Source organism: Athene noctua, chromosome 1 (genome assembly GCF_965140245.1).
Source record: "Athene noctua chromosome 1, bAthNoc1.hap1.1, whole genome shotgun sequence".
Taxonomy (NCBI): Eukaryota; Metazoa; Chordata; class Aves; order Strigiformes; family Strigidae; genus Athene; species Athene noctua.
Genome location: NC_134037.1, coordinates 198,568,747 through 198,592,693, shown reverse-complemented (window position 1 = coordinate 198,592,693; position 23,947 = coordinate 198,568,747). Strand labels below are relative to the sequence as shown.

General features: G+C 39.2%; 1 protein-coding gene across 1 annotated transcript in view; it reads right to left on the bottom strand.

Moving 5' to 3' along the window:
* Nucleotides 1-23,947, bottom strand: part of GRTP1 (growth hormone regulated TBC protein 1) — a 38,670-nt gene that overhangs the window by 4,312 nt on the left and 10,411 nt on the right. Inside the window, exons 4-5 of the mRNA XM_074909969.1 lie at nucleotides 18,680-18,804; nucleotides 15,408-15,504 (exon numbers count right to left, since the gene is read on the bottom strand). Coding sequence (XP_074766070.1) covers nucleotides 15,408-15,504; nucleotides 18,680-18,804 — 222 coding nt within the window. The remainder of the gene's footprint in view (nucleotides 1-15,407; nucleotides 15,505-18,679; nucleotides 18,805-23,947) is intronic.

Below are 23,947 nucleotides of genomic sequence, written 5' to 3'. Positions count from 1 at the left end.
GAAATTATTTTAATAAAACTTCTCAGTGCCACAAGTTTAAGATGTCCAAATCACACAGTAAGTTTACAATCACTTTAATTTCTCTAATGAAATCACAAGAGCAGTTTAATATTCCACTCTTCTGTGTCAAAGGTTTTCTTGACCAGTCTTCCCACTTCAGGAACTATTTGCTCTACATTTGTCCTGTCCAAACTGCAAAACATCTACAGGAGTTTTTATGATACCAAGGAGCACTGCATTCAAGTTTTAGGAATCAGGCTTTTTGTCTGTGATCCTTATTTGATTTGCTCTCATTGAAGAATGATAGGTACAACTCTACAGACAGAAGAGGCACTGCCACTATATACACTCCTTTAACCATTTGCCTTTCACTTGCTTGGAGGCAAAACTCTGAGAGCTAAAGCACAAGTAATCCCATGAAAAAGTGTACTAAAACCAGTCACACCATGACCCCAAAGCCAACACAAAAACCTCTTTCTGCATATTTGGTGTTAGTGTTGTGCTCATTTGTGAACTGGAATGCAGGTGAAGTAACATTAACTGGCTGAGCCTTTTTTTAAATGCTGCTTTAAGAATAAAGACTCACATTTCAAAAAACAAGCCTTCTTCCCTTTCCAACCCTTCCTCCTCCTCTCATACATCCACAACCCCATTTATTTTTTTCTTTTTTGTGCTCCTGAGACATGTGAGCACTTAAAAGTTCTTCAAGTTACCACTGGCAAGTGTCCTCAGGAGGAAGGACAGCAGCCCACAGGCTCTCTGCTCTGCTGCAATCATCCGATATGCTGAAATCAACAGCAGCTTCTATTTTTAATTTGTACAGCAAAGTAAATGTCAGGATCTCAGTGAGAACACAACCGGACACTCACCCAGCTTTTTTGAAAGCTGGCAAGTAAAAAGTTCACATCCAGGCCACTTGAATTACTGAATTATCCTTGAATTACTGAAGCAACTAGCAGCGGGAAACCTTGACGTAAATGAAAATTTAGTTCAAGTTTGTTACATTGTACTGCTGGACAGAAAGGAAAAAGGAACTATTCATCTATCTGGGGCAGCCTCCTGCCACTCCTTGCTGAGCAGAAGCGGCTCTCATGTGCCCTGGTACACAGCAGTGCAACCTTCAGCTGAGCACTGCCGCAAAACAAACAGGGGGAGGGATTAACGATTTTATGCAAATACCAATAACCGAGTAGCACGTTTTTTCCAGGATATTAGCTGTCAGTTCACAACAAAAAGAAGTTACATTAAAAGAATCTGCATCTATATGTAATTATCACACATTAATTATAGTTACAGGGGTTATTATCATTATAACACATAATTAATATGTAGTTATAATTTAATATAATTTTAATATAGACTATTATACAGAAATATACATATATAAAATTAGCTACTCAAATTAAGAAAGCTGCATTTCCAATCCTCCAGAAACGTTCCTGCAGCATCTCATATTTGTGCAAAACTTACTCACAGATCATTTACAAGGAACATAAGGGCATTGCAGCAGCCCAGAGGATAGTAGAGACCCAACCGTAGAGCTCTAACATCGATCTTCTGAGGGCAGTGTTACCTTGGAGGTGAGCCAGGCCTCCACCCTGGAGCATGCACTCTGCCACACACCAAGTCATCAGGGCTACCACAGGGGTAGCCAGAACTACACAGGTGAGTCAGAAAAGGATCCAGCATCATGCTTGAGCCACCTTTCATGGTCCACAGCTGGTCTCACTAGTGGAAATTATTTTGTAACTTGGGTTGGTGCCTAAGTGCTTGGGAACATTTAACCTATACAGATCTTCTATTCTGTTCTTATTTACTAAGGATGCCCAGTCCCTAGGCCTTCTGGAAATGTTCCCCGCAGCAAAAATCACAGAATCATCTAGGTTGGAAAGGACCTTGAAGATCATCCAGTCCAACCATTAACCTCACACTGACAATTCCCAACTACAGCATATCCCTAAGTGCCATGTCGACACGACTCAAATACCTCCAGGGATGGGGACTCCACCACCTCCCTGGGCAGCCCATTCCAACGCCTCACAACCCGTTCTGTAAAGAAATGCTTCCTAGTATCTGGTCTAAACCTTCTCTGGTGCAACTTGAGGCCATTCCCTCCATTACCTCCTGTCCTATTGCTTGTTACTTGGTTAAAGAGGCTCATCCCCAGCTCTCTGCAACCTCCTTTCAGGGAGCTGTAGAGGGCGATGAGGTCTCCCCTCAGCCTCCTCTTCTCCAGACTAAACACCCCCAGTTCCCTCAGCCGCTCCCCGTACGACCTGTGCTCCAGACCCTGCACCAGCTTCGTTGCCCTTCTCTGGACACGCTCGAGTCATTCAATGTCCTTTTTGGAGTGAGGGGCCCAAAACTGAACACAGGAATCGAGGTGCGGCCTCACCAGTGCCGAGTACAGGGGTCAGATCCCTTCCCTGTCCCTGCTGGCCACGCTATTGCTGACACAAGCCAGGATGCCATTGGCCTTCTTGGCCACCTGGGCACACTGCAGGCTCCTGTTCAGCCGGCTGTCAATCACACCCCCAGGTCCCTCTCTGACTGGCAGCTCTCCAGCCACTCCTCCCCAAGCCTGTAGCGCTGCTGGGGGTTGTTGTGGCCCAAGGGCAGCCCCCGGCATTTGGCCTTATTGAAACTCCTCCAGTTGGCCTCAGCCCATGGCTCCAGCCTGTCCAGGTCTCTCTGCAGAGCCTCCCTACCCTCGAGCAGATCAACACTCCCACCCAACTTGGTGTCAGCTGCAAACTTGCTGCTAAATCCTTCAGCTCTCTCTTGCTGCAAACATTTCAGTGTTCCCTATTTTCCTCATCTTTTATAATTGGCTGCTCTGCCCAAAATCTCTCCCTAAAGTCAAGATATCCTTGTTTATAAACAAGTCTCCACAAGCCTAACCCTCCCCTCACCACAAAGCTGTTTTTCACAAGATACCGTGCAGCAAATTAATTTTACTCAACTACTATCAAAATACAGTAGCTTTATGTTCCTTCTATATCTTATCTTACACATTATTTGTAATTTCTAGTTTTTACCATCCACATTTAATTAGTGTATTGTTTTTACCTCTCAATCTAGCAAAATACTGAGCAGTTGATCCAGAACAGACCCGAGTCAGTAACTGCTGTCAATCTGCCACTTACCAATTTAAGATATATATATATATAGGCTAAATTATATTATGTATCTATTGATCTAGGTAGGAATGTCCTCTCTGTATCATCCTCCTGAAAAAACACATAGCTTCCTTTTATTCTTCAATCAAACAGAAGTGAGAGCATTAACATTTAGGTGACTGTGCACTACATTACTTTTCATCGCATCTTCTTCTGGAAGGCAAATGAAATATATTATAATTTAATAGAAGAACATAATAATTTATTATTAACTTCCAGAAAAATCTCTAGATGAAAATTATGGAGTTTCCTATTGGAAAAACTTGTCTCCAAGCTCTTTTGTAAACTGGTCCTAGGGTTTCCTTACTTTCCTCTCAGCTTTCCTTTGCCTGTTGCTTTCCCAAGTGTACCTGCTTTGCCTAGTCTGTCATCCTGGTGCCTGCCTGTGAACTTGCTAAGTTTAACAGTGCCCAAGAATGTAGCAAAGGTCAATGCAAGCAGCACCTCACATGGAATTCACCTCACCGAGTGCCCCTTCCTCAGAGTCCTGACCCCAAAGAGCAGCTCTGCCGGGATCATCAGCTTCTCTTCCTCTTGGAGTCAAGCAGCAAAAAGGAAAAGCCAGCTTCACCAACTGCCAGGTATTTTATTGCTACTGTACAAGTCAGGTGACTAGCTGAAGGGACTTTTTTCCTTGTTTAAAGGGTTTTTTGTAACTAACACTGCACTGACTGGCATGCTGTCACTGAGCTTGAAACTCTGTTCTGGCTCAGCATCTGGCAAAGAGCTATTCCTTAAGCTACATTTCACTGTCTCCCTGTCACAATAATTAGCACCTCTCTGAATCCTACCAGGATGTCCAGGACTAAGCTTGTGCTCTAGAGCAGTAATGAGATTTGCAGGAAATAAGGATAAAGCTTGTAGGGACTGTATGACCTTGTTCTCCATTACAAATAGATTAAGAGGTTCCAAAAATAAAAGTTTAAGAAGCAGTTCTCTTATAGCCTTGAATTACCTCTACAAGTCTGAGCTGCAGAAGTTAAAAAAGAATCCTTTAACTCTTTTGTGCATATGTCAGGTTAAATATAAACACTCCTACTGGAACTAACATGATATGAATTCTTACTGTTATAGAAATACTCAAGACAAGACCTCAGCTCTGCTGCTTATCTTCCAGCATTTCTAACTGTTATTTCAAGAGCATATATAACCCAGCCTGGGACAAACCCAGTGATTTGTCTTGGCAATCCAATTTAACCAGACTGAAAAATTAAAAATCAGCTGTTTTAACTTTTCTCACAGTCATGAACAATGTAAAGTATTTTATTCACAAAAATATAACGTCCATGAGAGCCATAACAGGGCAGGGGGATTAATGTTCTTTCTCCCCCCACAAACAAGCAAAAATGGTTCATTTTTATGCCACCATGCAACATTCAAAAGTGTCTCCTTGCTGTAGATTCACATTACCATTTGCTACCAGACTTCACTGGAATCCAGAAGGGACAAACAGAGCAGGCCTCAGTGCTGGCAGGCAAAAGCAGATGTTGCCATGAACAGATTGGCCAGCTTAATGAAAAAACACTCAAGTTCTACATTTCATGTCAGAACAGAAACAGATTCTACCATGTGTCTTTGTGGGAAAAAAAGTCCTATAAAAAAATCCTTCATTATAAAACTTAACTGTTTGTATGTTACTGAACAGAGGGATTATTTTAAATAACCTTGGCAGCACAAAAACTTTCCTTTCCAAAAAGATATGCTATCATAGCTGAGTTTATAAACATCATGCAACACATATGGAATGAGTCTCATCACTTCAGCTAGAGGTCAAACTAGATTACAATAGCAGTCCCTTCTCACCTTCAGAGCATCTAAATACCATTTATGCTATTCCTACACAATTTATTGACTCACTCATTCTCCTTATTGGCGACTGTAAGCCTGCTTTGTCCATGAAGGCAGGGCTATTGTATTTCTACCATGGGATAGTCCAAGAAGGTGCAACAGATCCTGTAAAAATCTACATCATAAGCCTGGCATAAAAAGTTGGACAACCTATGTTTGGGGGGAAATCAGAAAGTCACAACAGGAAGAGGAGGAAAACCAAGAGTACTGCAAATTCTTTTTGCAATAATCCGGCCAAAGTGACCCCCTGCAGATGTCCTGCCCAAAGAAATATCCTGCAGATATGTGGTTAAGCAGCAATCTGAACTTCTAATTATGTTATTTTTAAGACATAAATTCATAAGCCTCCATGGAACTGATAAGAAATCCAACAAACAAACAAAACAACCCAAAACAGGCTCAAGCCATATTTTTTTCCTTCATTGAACCAAACCAAACCAGAATTTCCATCCTGAGGTAGTGAACTCACACCTGAACCAGCAGTAACTGTATCATTCACAATTGAATATTAGCTTTAAAAAGAACCCAACCCATAAGCAAGCCCAATTCATTTTGTATGGCAGAACTACCTTGAATGCAAGCATTTTATGGATGCTTATTGGTTGTGATACTGAGATTACACAAAACTTAGAATAACATTATTCTGAGAAATTATTTACTATTAACGCCTTTTCATCAAGCACAAAAAGGCAATGTTTGATGGTTTCTACATAATTCCATCTGCCTGTATACATCTTCTGCTTCTGATCCCAAACTTGGAAACATAGATCCCGTGGAGCAGAAAGAGCCCTTTGGTTTCCTATTTGCATTTCACACAGCACAGTGGGATTGTGAGCAGATGTAGTAGCCACCATTTGAAAACTGAAGGATCCTTGTTAATTATAAAGACAATGGAGTGAAAGGCAAAGATGATATCCTTCCAGATTTTACAGAAGGCAGAGATGAAATATATTAAATACTCCATGGGTAACCTCTCAGAGAAAACAAATTGAAGTTAGCAGCATGTTAGAAAGCACAAATGCAACTTTCAGACATTCTAGAGAATGAAGCTGGCTAGGGTTTTTATTATTTTTTGGTTTAAACACTAACTCTGTTACGTGCTGCTCAGTGGAGATAAATACATCATTAAAAACTAGTCTAGATTAAAGTTAAAGCTACCAAAACACTCTTGTACAGATAAGATATAACTGAGCAAAATGCTGTTGGCCTATTCTCCTTTCTTCCCTCTCTCCTGTCTTTGTATCCACTACCACTGGAATTGCTCCTTTTGTGGATAGTGGTTTATTCCATAGTATCAGGGAGGTGATAGATACCAACGGATACAGGTTATTCAAATGGCCTGGTCCGACTCCAGTCATTGCACTCTGAATTCTGACAGTCCAAAGAATTGCAGAAAAAGCCTTTGGAGAAGGCTGCAGCTTACTGGGTTGATGATGGTCCCAGGAGCCAAGGCTTTTAATTCACAAACTCACTTTGACAGAGTTTTAACACCAATTTCCTTAAATGAAAAGGAAATTCATGAAAAAGCATTGAAGATTACCACAACTGCTTATCATGCCTGCAGAGGAAACAAACTTTTTTAAATTTTTTGTAAAAATAAGTTTACAGTTGTACAGTGAGTCTTAATGACTGATGACTTCAGCTGAATAAGAATTCCTAGATCTGTGGCTTTTTTAATTCCTCTATGTGATTAGGAAGAATGGCAATTTTATCAGTTCACCACACTGACAAGATTATTCTTAACATTCCAGCACAAAACACAGCATTTATATTGTCTTGCACTTGAGAATCAGCTCTTTACAAGAACACTACAGATTGAGCACCTTACTTAAATGGCTGGGACAGAAGCAAGAGGCTTAAAATACAGAGCTGGACAGACACATACAGTTCTAGCCTGATATTTAGAGAGGGAAACCAATCCAACACTTGAGTCTGAAGAGAATAAAAGCCACAATCCTCTTATTTCAAGCTTGAAGAAGCTAACAAGAGAATTAACTTTAATCTTGAAGCAACAGGTTTTAAAACTACAAGAAGAACAAATGAGACCTTTTCACTAGCTATAAATTGAAAGCTTAGTAAAGCATTCAAGTCTTTTGAACATAAGACACATGTATCAACCAAGGCTGTACTTCCAAGCATCTCTCTGAAATTCAACAGTCACTTCTCATACATTTAGGTAGACAAAAGTTACCACTGTGCTCTGCACATGATTTTCTTCATGTGATTTCCTTTACTCCCAAAGCACATCTCCCTTCACAAACACATTCTTTACGTAGCCACCTATGCTACATATGCATTAGATATTGTTTCAAAATATAGTATAAGTCTGCTGTCAGTGCTTCTTTATAATATTCCATAATAAAAAACCCCAACAAACTTGACAATATGGTTGAGCAATTTAAAATAACAATTTTGCAGTATCTTAAGTTGCAAATACAACAAATCCAGAGTAAGCACATCTTAGTTCAGGAAAAGCCAAAGTAATCCTTGGATATTTCCACTACTGAAGGAGAGAGAGTATGTCATATCTGTATATGACATCAGCAAACCTGAGGTTAGAAAACTGCATCCAGCTCTGATATTCACATTTAAGGCAGGAAGCTGAAGAACAGGAAAGGATGTGAAAGAAAGGGTTACAAATACTACTTACAAAAATTGAGCTCTGTAAAGAACTTATTTGTAGAATTTATGCAAGGAAAATTAAAAGCAAACGACCACTTCATTGAGAAAACACCCTAGGTATCATGGGCTTTTCAATATAGAAAAAGAAAGTCTTAAAAAGAAGCAATTGCTACAAGTTAGGACAAGATAAATTCCAATAAGAAGTATATCAAACATTTTAGAGTGATTTATAGTTTGAATACACTGCTAGGAGTGCCAGTAGGGTTTTTCTTTCAGACCAAGTTTGGGACCTTTCACAAAGACAAGCTCTAGCCAAACGAGTCTGCTGCAGAGGGAATGGGAGGAAATACTATCGTTTCCTCAGCTGGCTTCTTATACAACAAATCCAGTTACATTTCCAGTTTTATGAGTCTTGGCATTTAACACATGGATTACTTCAAGCATATGAATACATCTTATGGGGATTTACAAGTTAAAATACAATCCTGTATATTAGGATCTACACTGAGTGCCCCTAACAGCATTATACATTTGTCAGCAATTATATTATGCTTCCTGCTGTCGAAGTGACATATTCGTGAAGGCTGCATTATTAAAATTTTAATTGAATGTACAGAGCCCTGGCTGACCATTAGAAGGTCAAAAAATGCTATGAAGAACAAAATATGCTACTCTACCTTAGTGCCTCTGCCACTTTAATTATACAGTTAGAATAGCACAATCCTTTCAACATGGAGACAGCTCTGTCAAAAGTATAGTTTCAATACTACATGCATATTAGTGCTTTCACAACTGGAGCCATTACCTAAAACTAAAAAGAACCCATCCCTACAACATGGCTATTCCAATAAAACATAAAGCACAAAGTAAGTAAGCCTTATGCTGCATGCTAAGACTTGGCCACTAACTGTTTTTTGCTGGTTTGTTTTTTTGTTTTGGGTTTGGGTTTTGTTTGCTTTTGTTTTTATCATATAAAAAAAGAGGGGGGTGGGGGGGTGTCTCCTCTTGCAAACCCATACTTCTGTGTTTCTACCACTCTACCTACCTTCCTCCTTTGTACCCAGCCAGGGAATTCTACTTTTGGTCAGTCCTAACTGAATTAAATTTTCATTTGAAAAGTTTATTTTGCTGGTGGCTTTTGAAATGGATGAAACTTTGATTTACTGGGGAGATAAACAGGCAAATATCATTGCTTGCACAGATAGCCAGAGGCTGCAGTCCTGTCCAGAGTAGTGCCACAGGAGGCTTCTGAAGATCTCAAGTTCCACATAATGGAATTATATTAATACAAGTCTTGTCTCCCAGAAGGAAAGAGGCATACTTGACTTTTTGAGTGGAAGAAGTCATTTAGGTCCTGATTCTAGTGTTAATACAGCCACATCAAGAAACACAATATTGTTTAGCATTTTAAAATGCTACCGGTCCCTTTGCTGCATACCTGAAACTTAGCATGTTTCCTCACAATTGTAAGGCTAACAACATGTATATTCTTGACATGTACAGGAAACTTCTGTTTTAGACAAAACTAAGATTTCTACCCAGATACCTAAAGCACACCTAAATATTGTTCTTTTATTGATGAGGCTTGTGATTGGGGGTGGGGTACAATACATATAGGAAATAAATTATTCCAAAAGTCTAAATATGTGTATAATTTTAAAGAAGAAATACATCAGTTACTTCCTGCTTGCTCAAGTTTCCCAAATCCCCTAGCAGTTCAGATTTGTAAGCAATAAGCATTTCAGGCTTATCATGGTTTCTAAATGCAGACACATGATGACTCCTACATTCCACCTTCACCTTCACAGGACACTGCACACTTAATTCCTAGGTAAATACAACCAACCTCTAATGTTCAAAGATTAATGCTTTCACCATGCCTGCTAGTTAACAGTAAAGCATGTTGGGGTCCCATATTTCAAAACTCCTAATTATTCAGCCTATCAGCCAAGCATTCCTCTTTCCTAGCAGCAGATGTGACGTCAGAGGCTACGGCTTCAGAGGAACTCTCTGCCAGCTCATGGCCCTGTAGCTGGGTGCTACCAGAAGAGGAAGCGAATGAAACAGCCCAGAACTGATCAACCTGCTGAAATTTGAGCTGACGGTGCTATAAAAAAAAGCTTGGTTATCAAAAACTATTTTGCAAACATAAGGTCATGCATATTATGCCTAGCCTTGTGCAAGGAGCTTTCCACCCCAAAGAAACATGGCTGTGGTGCTCGAGCATTCTCTGTGAAAGGACACGCTTTTCATCAGAAGTCTCCTTCACAGGCTGCAAATTCAACTCAACATTACTACTATTCAGGTCTAGCGCTATCTTTTAGCTACACAGCTGAATAAAACGCTTCATGTGAAACAAAGTTCCACCCTGCTTTGGAGAAGCGCATCTTAAAAGACACAGCTGCCTAGCCAGTTCTGCATTCAGAGGTTTGCTGGCAATATCCAGAGTATTAAAATAGATTCAGACACAAGAGCAAAACAAATACATGCTTAACTGCAATTAAAAGCAAGCAGTCTAAACAGAAATACTGTAAAGGTAACACAGCATTCTGCATTTCTCAAGTGGCCCTTCCCTTCAAACCTGGAAGTCTGTATGACCGGACTTCAAAGAATTTTATCACATGAATCATATGAAAGAGAAGGATATACAAGAGTTTGATACATAACTATGTTATTATAGAGTTCAAATATTCATGTCTACTACTATGCCTAATATCTTATGCAACAGTACCTGCAAGTTTGTGGTTGATACAATTAAGAACCACAGAAAGGTCAAAACAGAAACATGTTAGATACCTATTATCTCAACGTGCAGACATTTGCCTTAACCAGCAGTCGCTAAGCTACCCACCAAAGTGGTATCTTGCATTGCACCTTGTATTCTTGCAGATAATGCCAGTTAGTTCAGTGCTGTCTACTACTTTTGTGACTATTACATCATTCAAAACTCTGTTCTTATTTTTAATTATTGATAAACCACCAGGCAGTACATGTGGATAAAATTTTTAAAAACCAAAAGGCTAAGAAATACCAGGCTGAAGGAAGGTTGTTAGACTGGTCCTTGGAAGAATGCTTGTAAACTACACCTCATGTAAGAAATGTATTAATGACGGAGAAAAAGAAAAAGCTGGTATTTGTTAACAATATGAAACCAAGAGATACTGTTCCATGTTGATACACGAGGCACAACAGAGTAACATAGTGAAAAGACTGGAGTAAGAGAGACATGGTGATATTTATAACAACAAGGACAAGAATGTGCAAATAAAGGTCAGCAAAAAGCAAATGAATTCCTATAAGCTGTGGAAAAAGCATCTGTTGACAGTGAGAAAGGAGCAATAGCATATGCATTATTACTGAGATCATAAATCAAAACCAGAGTGCCACAAGGGAAAAAAGGCAAGGAGATCCTACAGTTTTTCCCTCTCAAATAAAATGTTTTCAGCTGTGAAAGAGAAATAATGCCACTGCATAAGGCACTAGCAAATCTCCCACTGGAAAAAGGGTGCCATTGTGATTAAGTTAAAGTAAATTTGAACAGGAACAAGAACACAAAATAATTATTAGGCTAAAACAGGAACAGAGAAGAGTTTCATGCAAGAAGAGTTTGACTGTAGCATCTTAGTAATACAGAAGAACCGTAAAATGAATTGACTGTATCCTACAAACACATGAAAGGTAAGCACAAGAGGGGGACTTTATTTTACCCCCAAAAGTCATCATTGGCACAAGAATAAAAGGATAAAAAAATTGGCCATGAACAGGCTAGCAGAGAAATCATAGCACCTCTCAATCACTGGAGGAGTACTCTACAGTTGGTTTTCAGTAAGAGTAAATAACTCCAGTATAATAGTCCAGTAGACTAATTGGAGTATACCTTGATAAACACTGCTGTTTTCAGACTGAGAACCACTGAAGTGAGGGGAAAAAGGAAATTAAAAATCATTCCTCTATATATAAGCATAACTGTCATGCTAAAGCAAGTTCAAGTTGTCAAGTTTTTCTTCTCAAACTCACCATTTGATCACAAACATGTAAAATATGACAAATATGCTCCTTAAATTACATACCAAAGTAACACAGTTAAAAGTTCCCACCTACCTGATGCTTTCTAAAGCAACCTCCCCAATTATTTCCTCACCAGAACAAAAAGATTTCTGAACAAGAAGCAGAGTGATGAACAGAAACACTAGAGCTACGCTGAATACATATTGCAGACATATCCACTCTGAGCTCAAATTGAATCCATATTGCTTCTTGTGGGCAATACCGTCTGCTCCAGCCATCTGTTTTGAATGAACCAGGGAATAAAAGATCTTCGTAACACCCAAAACTTCAGTTAAACAAATAATTTTCTTTCCCCTTGCTGTGTTTAAATGAGATGCACTCCTAATCCCTCCAAATCCCTGGTTGAGTAGCTGACAGACACAAAAGGGAGCAGCCTAGGGGCTTGCCTTCAGCAGAAGCAGCATCTTTCTGTCCTCACCCAGCAACACTACGTTCAGACAGGCGAATAGCACGCACACAACTCCAACAAACCAAACTGTGATTGTTGCTGGCTTGCTCTTCCTACTGTGCTAACTGTATCTGAGTTTAACAGAACAATTCAGCCACAGAACCTCTGCTGATGGGGTCCTATTCCCAAATTGTCCCCCTTCTGTCAGTGGGTGGAGCAGTCACACCTGTATCCTATTCTGTGGTACATTCCTTCACCCAGACCTAAAAAACAGTACAAGTGGGGAGGCAAGGCATAGCTTTGGGAGCCCTTGTCTGTCACTTCCCCAGAAAGCTGCCACTAATGCCCCCCATCTGTCACATTCTACATTTTTCAATCAATGACATTGATCTGTGGCTGGCTTGGTTCATCTGCTGACCAAAAAAGTGCTGTCAGCATCAAGGTACTGGAGCAGCTGCTTAATATAATTAAATGCTTGTGGGCAAGGGAAAAGAAGCATTCATAGGGACACTGCAGAGGGCAGAGAAGGGATTCCTAAACTGTCCTAAATCATCACTGATTTAACTGGCAACAACAGAACATACTTGAAATGAGGACATGACCTGAAGGCATAGCTGTTGTAATGAAAGAGGAAAACATGTAGATTATAATGCAAACAGATAAAGAAGAGAGCATCAATGAAACCAAAGGAAAAATGTTGGCTAATCAAACTGTTAGCATCCAAGAAAAAATGATTGCTACTTTTCCCTCTGAAGATCTGGAAAATATTTCTCTGTTTCCCCAACAAATAATTACAGGACTTTAAACTGAAATGTGCTGTACCTTACACCTTTAACAGAAGGCTAGTACTTACCTGAGTTTATGGATACAGTCTGACTGATTTTCTCTCACATATACACACATAATATTTCACTGAAATTATGCCAATAATTTTATCCATCATGCTTTGATTTGTATAAAAGTAAAATTCAAGCATGATATAGGAGGGTAATGGGAATAAAAGGGGAAAAAAAATTAATGGGGGGAGGGGAAGCATCAGCAACACATTTTCTGATAATTAAGCCTTGTATACCTAATACACATATTTTTACTACCTAAAAGATTCATACTACCCTAACTTGGGCTCAGGTTGAAGCACCCAAGTTGGAAGGAAGACCTCTCAAAACTGACTGTGGAGGGGAAAGGGGCACATTCAAATCAGCAGTTCTGATCAGATATCCCCTTCCCCACTGACTATCAAAGAAACATAAGCACGTGTGTTTCTAACTTCAGCACCTCAGATGGATGCCTGTATTGGATGTGCTGAACTCAGGCCAAAGTCTGTAAGAAGACTCTTGTTACAGGGTAGTAAAAATATATCTATAAATACAAGTAAGTGTACATCTCCTTTATACACGGTAATTGCCTTTCACATTATGAGTTTCTTCTCATCACCAATGCTACAGATATAAGTTCAACAACTAAGAGGACAAAACAAGAGCAACCTCTGTCATTTAGGTAGCAGCAAACAAAGTACAGAAGGATATACAAGAAGAACTAAAGGAAGCGCTCTATCAAAAGCAATGAGTAAAAAATTCTGAATCTACTCCCTTGCTGCAAATGAAAACATGTAAGATTTAACAGCAAAATTTGCCACACATCACTTTGCAGTGAAACCTCCCTTTTACTGAGGGCCTTATCCCTCACACAGTGATGTAAATGGAAATACATCCAGTGATGGCAGACAGTGGCAGGTCATGTGGTAGACAGCAGCCCTCAAGCCTCCTACCTGTTTGCACAGCTTATAGTTCTCAAAGCTGAACAAAAGCAACACAGCTGATTATTCTTTAGGCTATTTTTATAGCCTGAAAGTAAGCTTCAAGGCTGCAAACCCTCAAATATTTGCAGACTGATTCCACAAGTCATAGCACTCCCAGACTGTCTCTACTCTTTCAATCTGCAAATGAAGTCCAACCACTCTGCTCATATGCAAGGAAAATCTAGGTTCCTACAGGGTGTATTTAGTGTAAAAGATCATTTCTTACAGTCATTCAAAAGCAGTAGAAGACTTCATTAGTTCTTTTTGCTTCTTTCTCAAAGTCTCTACCTTCTGTTCAATAAGGAACCAAAAATTTTATGCTTTTTGTTTGTTTAATCTTAAACAAGGACAGAAAGAAGCAAAAGTGGAAGTATCAACCTTGATGTCCTTGACCAGGACTTAGTTGCCACTGTAATACTGAATTCAGCCTCTCACCATTTGGGATAAAATTCTATTCAAAAGCAAAACTGGGCTAATAGGGAATAAAAAAATTAGTCTCCCATTTTGAGTATGGCTTTACATTAAGGGTGTAGCTGTAGTCAGTCCTGTGCGATACTAAGGGGAATTCATGAGGAAACCATTCTTCCTCCATAATTAAATCCCAAGAAAGAGTATTCCAAAATTGATTTCATAGGGGTATAAAACATAGCTGTGCCTGATGTATGATGTATTTTAAAACTAGAAGCAGACACGTGGCAAGATTCAGCTTATACATGGGGCAAAATTCAGTATATAAACACCTCCTGCAAACTCAGGGATCCAGGCAAGGGAACCTAGAGAGCTACTGAACTGACCAGATGTAGACATTGTCTATAGCTTCGGGTGTGCTGAATTTCCCTCTGGACTCTGTTGACCAGCCTGGCTAGATCACCACTGAGTGTAACAGAGCTTTGATAACTTCACATACAGACACAGACAGAGATTGTTTGTTTTGTTGCATAATCACAGTGTGCAAAGTGCCCAAGATACCCCAGCTCAGAAGTGGGGGATACAGCAGAAACTAACACCACCTTGCCAAATACCTCTGAAGAAAGCTTATGCTGCCTCCACTCAAGGAGGCAAACCACTGAGAATTCCTACTTCAGGCTCAGTACTCAAACTGCACCCATCTCCCATCTTTGCTCTGCAGTCACTGCTTCATCTGTGTCTTACTGCAACCAGAAGTGCCAAACCCCAGACATCCTCCTGAATCCTGTTCTCCGGCACCATACTCCTATAGGAAGACATCTACCTAACAGGTATAAGTAGGGAGAAGTAAGAATGCCAGTTAACATACGCATAAACCACTGCATCAAGACTAAGATCTGACTATAAAACTGACACGTTCTGCCTGTGTGCTGTGTCTTTCTTTGTCCTTTGTTCTGTATCTCCTGGACCCCTTCAGTCTATGCAAGTCTATTTTAACATCTAAAACCTCTTAAAAAAAAAAAAGGAGAAGAATGCAGAGATAACATAAAAGCCAAGCTCCAATATACAAATACAGCTATATATGTTTTTAGTATACCAGGCAATATTCTTCCAATAAGAGCATCTAGCAACCAAAAGGACTCCTCTTCATTCTTTGTAATAAGAATCAGGTATCCAGCTATGAAGTTCATGCCCTGAAATAGAAAGAATGGTTTTAAGATGCATAAACTAGAAACTCTTTAAGATAAGTGTATTTCTTTTGATCAAGGACTATATTACTACAGTTCTACAAAGTGGGCATATTAAGTAAAATCTAGTAATAAAGGCCACCAGCGGAGTAAGCTGTTAAACCTGCATAACAGCTAACAAGAATTATTAACAAAGATCAAGGAGAGAAAAATGAAAATAAAAAGCTTAGTAGTCTGTAATTTACCTTTTTTTTTTTTTTTAAATCACAAAGCCCTCTCCCAGTGTAACTGGAGACTGCTTTGATCATAACCAAAACACAGCTGTATCAGATGTGTACTACAAACACAACACATCTACAGGTAAGACAGTGCGGCTGCAGAAGGAGAATGCCTGACACAAACAGCCTTTAGCAAGAAGCTGCAGCTCCAGCAGCTTTTATAAACTGCTTAACTCATCAAATGACTGTATACGAATCATTTACTTCCATAATACCTTCAGTACTCCACGTGCTAGTCAAGAACTCGCCACTAGAGCTTCTGGCTTTCAGTGTGCAAACAGACAGTAAACACTGGGCTTTGAGTAGGAATATTGGAAGAGCTACCAGAAAAATCTATGAAAAGTAGTCAAGTCATAACTAGCCAAATCCCAACTGTGCAATCTTTGTAACTATTACTGACTGACTCTGACTGGAGAAGTGCCATACAGAACACACAGTTTCATGAACTGGTATTCCCTGTAAACGCCCTGTCTCTGTCTCAGGCACCCTTTTTCTTGTATCTACCGTAACACTGCTAAGTTATGGCAATATTACTGATTTACATGCTTAAGAAAGTGAACAACTGTGCATTTAAGATGTCTTTTTCATTGTAAACAAGCTAACAACCCCAATAACATAGACAGTACATCAGAACAATTTACATAAGCTGCCTCTGATGTGCAAGGCCCCTCAAAGTCTTCCTAAGCTAACAGAAAATTACCTTTAAATATTTACAGGCTATGGTGTTGGTTACATTGCCTTCTTTGGTTTCATCCTTTTTTTTGACCTTCTCCCTGTGCTCTCTCCCTCCCTCCAAGCTGGGCTTCTCCCACACATCTGTCACCACAGGCAGCACCATTGTCTCTAGGTATCCTGCAGTGCTGCCAGTTATGGCTTTGAGCCAGATGACAGCTGCCAAAACCAACACCCCTCACAGCCCCTGGAAGCTACAACATCCTCTCTGAACCAATTTCTGATATTCAACAGATTTGACCCACCTGTCCCACCTCAGAAAGCCTTGCAATACTCCCAGAACATGGAAATATTAGGACACTGCATCCTCTCCAATGTCTCATTTTCAAGCTTTGAGTCACTACAGCAGTTGTTAAACAAATGGCTTGGATAGATGTTGGATGGCCTTACACGGTGCTTGGCCTTCTAGTTAGGAAGGCAACTATTTGTTTCCATGCTGACAGTTAGTATTGTAATCGCATCTATGGTGACAAGAGACTGTTTGGTATTTAACATGGCATGCACAAAAAATTACTCTGGAGCATATGTTCACAGGACACTGAACTTTGCTGGTTGTACCAGGGTAGGTAACACCGTACGCCTGTCACAACATGACAATGCAAAGCCTAACACACTCCCAGATGGGAGACTTAAATGCCAGTAAGTACCACAAATGCACCAGCATGATGGAAACATTCCCTGAAAAGCCTTCAGTCAGTAAAGGCTCTGCAAAATACTGACTTTTCTAGTGTTTACAAGAGCTCTCTTATCATGCAGTGGATATCACTATATCTATCTTGATGAAGTCTGCTGCTTCACTAGCCGAAAAGGTGATTTCCTGGAACTGCTTGATTTATAACATGCATTGGAAAGCAGATGTTGACCTTTGGTTTATGTTCTGGTTATTTAGACAGAAATGATAACATTCATCCTGTGAGGAGACTAGAGATGAAAAGAAATCACATAAGGCTTCTTAATTATTCTTCTTTCACCTCCAGTGTTCATAATGCCAAGTTAAAATGCAAAAGGTTAGCCCATTAAACAGTTAGTGTACCAAAACTTTTTTTGTAACAATTGGATGTATATTTTGGGTAGAAGCTAGCATGGTTTAGAAGTTGTAGATATTTGTGGCTATAACTATCTTTATATAGGAGCCTGATACTTGCAAAAGAAAGTATTCATAATTCTACCCCTTCTGTTATTCTCAAAATATTTTTAAAATATTTTAATAAATACATAGTACTGAAATAAAAGTCATTTATCTTTTACTCCATTCTTCAAATAATTTCTGTAATAAAACTGGTTTGGATCCAATTTTTTAATTTTTTTTTTTTTTTTTTTAAAGGGACTTCAGCCTAGGATTAAGTCCCTCTAAGTCTTCTCTTCAAAATTCAATCAATACAATTCATATTCTTTTAACTTACAGTTGTATTTACCATACTAACTAACATGAGGTATAGGTTAGCCCACATATCCTTGGTGTGGAAGGGGAGAAGAGAGGACTCAAAAGGAACTGAAAACAGATTTTGCTCATAACAGTTCCTGCTTCTTTATGATCCTTAAAGATGACCACTTTTTTCTTGACTGACATGAATCAAATTTTATCTTTTGTGCTCCACAGGAAACTTTACAGTACTCGGCAGAGACCACAGAAGCTTTTTTGAGCCGCCACCTAACCTTCAGTATCAGGTTAAATTTCAAACAGATTTTCTACCTACTTGTCTGTCTATACTGATAGAGGGCACTAAATAAATGCTACCACCCCCCAACAATGTTATGTTGCATGAATGCTGGTCTTGTTTTCAGTCACATTTTTCAAAATATGAAGGGAACTAAGATCTCATGATGCCTTGTACAAACCAAGGACTGTTTTGGGAAGGATAGAAGGAGGCAAGAAGAAGGAAAGGCAAGCTCACTTTCTCTCCAAAGCAATTAATCTTGATACAACCATGTATGATAAAACATTTATTTTGCAGCTAACAAATGGAACCAAACTTGACCAAGCTAGCTACAGAAGAGGCCACAGAGAAACTCACATGGACATTTGAACTTGCCTGAAGTGATTCATTCCACCAAGGTTATTTTAAAAACAGAAATAGCTTATGCATCTGCTTCGAAAAAAATGCACAAACAGACAAGAACAATTATCACTGTTGAAATGCAGCATTGTTTAAAAAACAGTCATTACATACCTGACAATATCCTACTGCTTTATTATGATGCCCATATGCTACCAATACATTGTAGAGTGTATGCTGCAAACAGGGATCAGCAGTTTTGCGGAATTTTACATTATCTGGAAATGTTCTGTTCATGTCTAGACAAAAAAGGAAAAAAGACCAAATTCACTTTCCAAACAAACTTTCACAGCTTTTCTGAAGTACAACTGAAACTTCACTACAGTTCACTAAACTGTAGTTTTGGTGGATGAATTTTAAGAAATAGCTTTACCTCCATTTTGGCTAAAAGGCCATCTGCATTCAAGGATAATCAACTCCTAGAAAGATTATTAGTGTACAGAAATCAATTTCAAGCAGGACTAAAGAAATTCTCCTGCAGATTGGACTCTCTCAACATCTGACTGCAAAGGCTTAAATGAAAGCAAACCAGACATTTAGACTGATAGAAACAACACATACCAAATTCATCTAGCCAAGTGGCACAAAATGAGCTGCACCTCTAGAAAAGTATATTCTCAGAACAAATTAGATGAACTTTCAATTGACTTATTCAGTGAATTTCTATCAGTCCCAAACAGCTAAAGAAGTAGTCCTATTCCTGCAGCTGGTAACTTCTACTTAAAAAAAAAAAATCACCTTTTAAAAGTTTTAAGTTTCTCCATGTGACCATGAGAAAAGTTGCTTCTTCACTGGTGCAAGATCACTGAGAAGGAGAGAAGATTTTTGGCATCCAAGCAGCAGAGCATATCCCACATGCTTCAAGCTCAATCCTAAACTAAGTAAGGACTATGCAATTACTGACACTTCAAAACATTCATTTCTTCCAGACAGAACATGAATAGTAGGACTTATCTCTCCTTACAAAGATCTAAATATTAGATACGCAAGTTTGAGCTAGTCACCCAAAACTCTTTAGTTGTTGGAAAGAAACATGCAGAGTTAATTTTTGGCCTGCTTCATTCTATAAAGGGGGAACCCAAGGTCACTAGTCCAGACTTGTGCATCTGATTTTCAGAAGTTTAAGTTGGGGAGAAAAATCCTATTAAAAAGTAACTTTTGAAGATTTTCAAAACCCAAGAGTTATTTATAAAATACGAATAGTTGTTTTGGTTATATTTAACAACAACAACAAATTGGGTTAAAGTTAAAAAAAAAACATCAGTAACAGCACTACTGTACAGATACCTATGTCCTATGACTTATCACTTCTTATCAGCCTTTTCCTGCATAAAGGAAGAAGGCTGTTACAGCTCTGACACAAAGTTGAGCTGTAAGCAATCAAAGGAAGAGAGCTCCTCAAAATCATTATTGTAATTGAAGTCACAAGCATAAAAATTTTATCATGCTAATCACTATTTCTTCCTTTTAAAGTGAACAAATCATTTACAGAAATGGTAGAGCAGGGTAATATTTCACTTCACCTCTCATGTGACTGAAAAGAAAAACACAAGGAAAAAGACAATTTTTAAAAGGACTTGAGCAACAGCCAGTTATAGGATAGATAAATTTGTTTTGTTTCTTCCTGGTAGGAAGAGCAGCACAGTATTTTCATAATCAAAATTTGTTGTTTATTAAAGTATGTGCTGGATGTTACAGAAAAGATTAATGCTGACATTTCAGTTATGGTTCTTCCCCTCAGCTATGCAGAACAAGGGTGAGGGGGGAGTATGAAGAGTCCACCACATGCAGAGCAGAGACTACTCAAACTGAACTCATCTTTAATTTCACAACCTGAGGAAGGCCTGTATTTGAGAGAATCAGCTCCAATTTGCTTTCTGATTGCAGAGTATGTTTTTCCCCACAAGGGCTAGGGGAAGTCTTCTCCAATTTTATGAGGGATTTAAAACTTTTCTTTCTATTTAGTAACAGTATTTTAGTTTGGGAGGAGGAGATGGGGACGAAAACAAGATACTAGAAGTCTTTACCCTTAATAAAAGTCATAGGGTACAGTCTCACAGGATTCCTTATGCCAGATTTTATCTTGAGCACACCAAGAGCAGGGGGTCCTGCTTCCTCTGTTTTCCCCTTTCTGCTCCATCTGCATGCTCTCCCTCTTCCTCCATCTCTGAGGCTCCTCAGACTGCAAGCGAGGGAAGCCAACCTGCTCCTTAAGTGGACAAGCTGTTATGTTTTACTATACTACAACTGCTAGAGATGACTTGAGGCAAACGGCAGGAGCTGTTCATCTGACTTGAGCACTTACCCACACTTTGCTACACCTGTTCCAGGAGGCATCCAAACACCTCCTCCTCCCATTCTGTGCAGCCCACCCTCTGATCTACTTCATTCTTGATAGACATTAGAGTCCAAAGGAACACAGCCTCAAACTAGTCTAGTTTGTGGAAAAAAACATCAGAATTGTTTTCAACCAGGAAAAGGAACATTAGAACTTAATACGGCTAGATAAACCCCAAAACTATGACCATCTTGTGGTTGCATGCAGGTCTGCTGGCTATAACCAAACTAGGTATAAGAGCACAGGACCAGGAAGAAGGCCACAAAGAAAAGATTAGCTACTCCTTTGCAGTAAAGTCAGATTAAATCCTAATAGCATTTTTTATTAGATGATCTTTGAGTGCTGTGAGGTGGAAGTGTTATGCTGCTATGAAACAAAACCAGCATCTTTCCCTTCCTGTTGATTTACCTCTGTGCAGCAACCATAAGACCACCACTGTCTTTGTTGCCTCCGTTTCACAGGTCTGCAGTACTTCTACCTCTCATTTAGTAATACAAACATAGGCAGAAAGCCACATTAGCCTCAGTTTATAAAACAGATATCTGTTTTGGTACCTGGAATCACAATTGTTGATACTATTTCTACAGCAAAGACATTTAAATGTGCAGTCCATAAAACTAATGCTTTCATATCAGTCTTGTGCTTTTCATATTTAGGGTACTTCAAAATCAGGCACCTATAAGTCAACCTTCTTCATCTTGCTATCTCATCCTTTCTGTTCTCACTTTCATGTCCAGGTGCTACCCACTTGCAAACACAGTGCCCAGTAAATCACACAAGTATTTTTATAACTAACACCCTCTACTCTACTTAATGGTCACTTCTTTGCTACTGCTACATCTGTAACTTGGATTTGCTCTGTCCAGGCAGGTAATTTTTTTTTTTTTTTTAACTTAAAGAGCAGAATAAAAATTCACCTCAACTGCCAGCTACAAGCATTCAAAAACTCCACTGCAAACCTCCAGAATAATGAGGTAAGGTCATCAATTAAGATTTGTAAAAATAATATACTTAAAGGGTATTATAAATTTGTTATTTGTTATAACTGGATATTTAGGACTCAAGTTCAAATTTTTCCCTGTAACACCTGAAACTAGAAATTGTTTGGAGGCTTGGGGTTTTTTTTGTTTGGATTGTTTGGGGGTTTTTTTTAAGTTCATGTCAAGTTGCTATCAACTAAAACCAGAGAAACTCAGCCTGACACCCTCCACCACCAGCACCAAGTAACAGTTCAACAGCTTGCAGCAGTCAAGAAAGCAAACAGGGTTAGGATTTCCTACAAAAGAACAATAATGCCACTGTATAAATCTGAGAATCACCCACATGAATTCCAGTCTCCTTCATCTCAAAAAGGCGATATCAAAATTGGAGGAATTGCAGAGGAGAATGGCAACAAGGAAGATCACAGGCATGAAGTGGCTACCATACATAGTATAAAACAAGGTGAATTAGAGCTCCTTAGTTTGGAAGGACATGCTTATGAGCAAGACAGCACAAATCTGCAAAATCACGAGCAAAGTAAATTATATGGAAAAGGAGCAACCAGAGCTTTTTCATTAATTTTTCCTCATCCAATGTTATTAACTACAAACACGTGGCACATGACTCAGGGACTCCCCAAACCACTGATAACTGGAGACTACAAAAAACATTCGTAGGAAATGAGGATGAGGAAATATCACGACATGCTTTACTCCTCCAGTTCTTCCTTTAGCTGTTCTGGTAGGCAGAAGACCAGATGAGGTAGCCATTTGGATATGACCTAACATAGCTTCTCTTACAGAGAGCCAGAAGAGCTGACACTGCTGTTCCCCTTGCTCTTGCACGGTTAAATGCCCTAAACTCACGTGAAAATTCCTAACCTTCACTAACAGTTTAACCCCATTCAGAGAAGCTTATTAGTGCTTTAATAGCAAGATATTCACTGTCTCCAGTGCAGTGGCAATGGCTATTGTTTGAATTAGTTTTCTGAAGCCATCAAACTAAACTAAGACCCTGCAACCGCTATCAAATCCACGCAGTCAGACCTTTATGCCAGCAGCCATGCAGGCTCAGGAGACTGCTAATTATCAGACCCTGGACTTCATAGCATCTATACCACCTCCTCAGGAAATGCAAGAGTGGAAACGTGGATATTAGCTGCATGTGCACACAAGAGGACTTGCAGACACAAACAACTGGGCCCAAGAGGGCATACTGCGAAGAAGCTACGTCAACTTACACCCCAGCCTTTTTGTAGCCAGCATGTAGCCTTTGCATTAGGAGGATAGCCATATTTTATCCTGCTAACATCATCTGTCCTACTAAACTTTACTATAATAGGGCATGCAGGAATGCATGCCCTTCTAAATACATACATAAACTAAGCCATGAAAATTTCCATCAAAATTTATAGACCTGCATTCTTTAAGCTCTTATTTTTATGTTTAGAGTAAGAAGCCTGCTCTCTCCTACATTTCTTTTTTTAAAAAAAGCATGTTCAAACAGCAAATATTATATAAAATAAAATCAGCAATAAAGCCCATCAGTTCAGAATCAGCAAATTAAAGGGCAAAGACAGTGAAAGGACATTTAAATTTATTTAGCTGAAAGACTTTTATTACTGATCAGATTTTTCTTTAAAGATTAGACCATTTCTCTATATAGTTCATCTGCATGTTTTAACACGATTATATTCCATTAAAGACATTCCCATATTGCAAATAAGTTCCAAACATACATGAAATTGTTTGGAGCTTCTGGGCATGTGAAAGAAACAGGACACATCGGCTCATACACATGTTCTAAATTGACTTTGAAATAGAGTTCTGGTTGGCCTTGTCCTCCTGTCCCTCCCCTTGGATTAAAAAAAGAAAAAAAGGAAGCATGGTGGCTGTTCTTTTGTTTTTAAACCACAGCATTGTCCTGGGCTATAATTTTACAGCCAGACCACAGGACTAAATACAGCACAATTGCCTGGAAATTTTGGAAACTGCAGACATGAAAAGCGAGTGGCAGCAAGATTCCACATCTTACTTTAGTTTACTGTTAAAAACTACTACAGT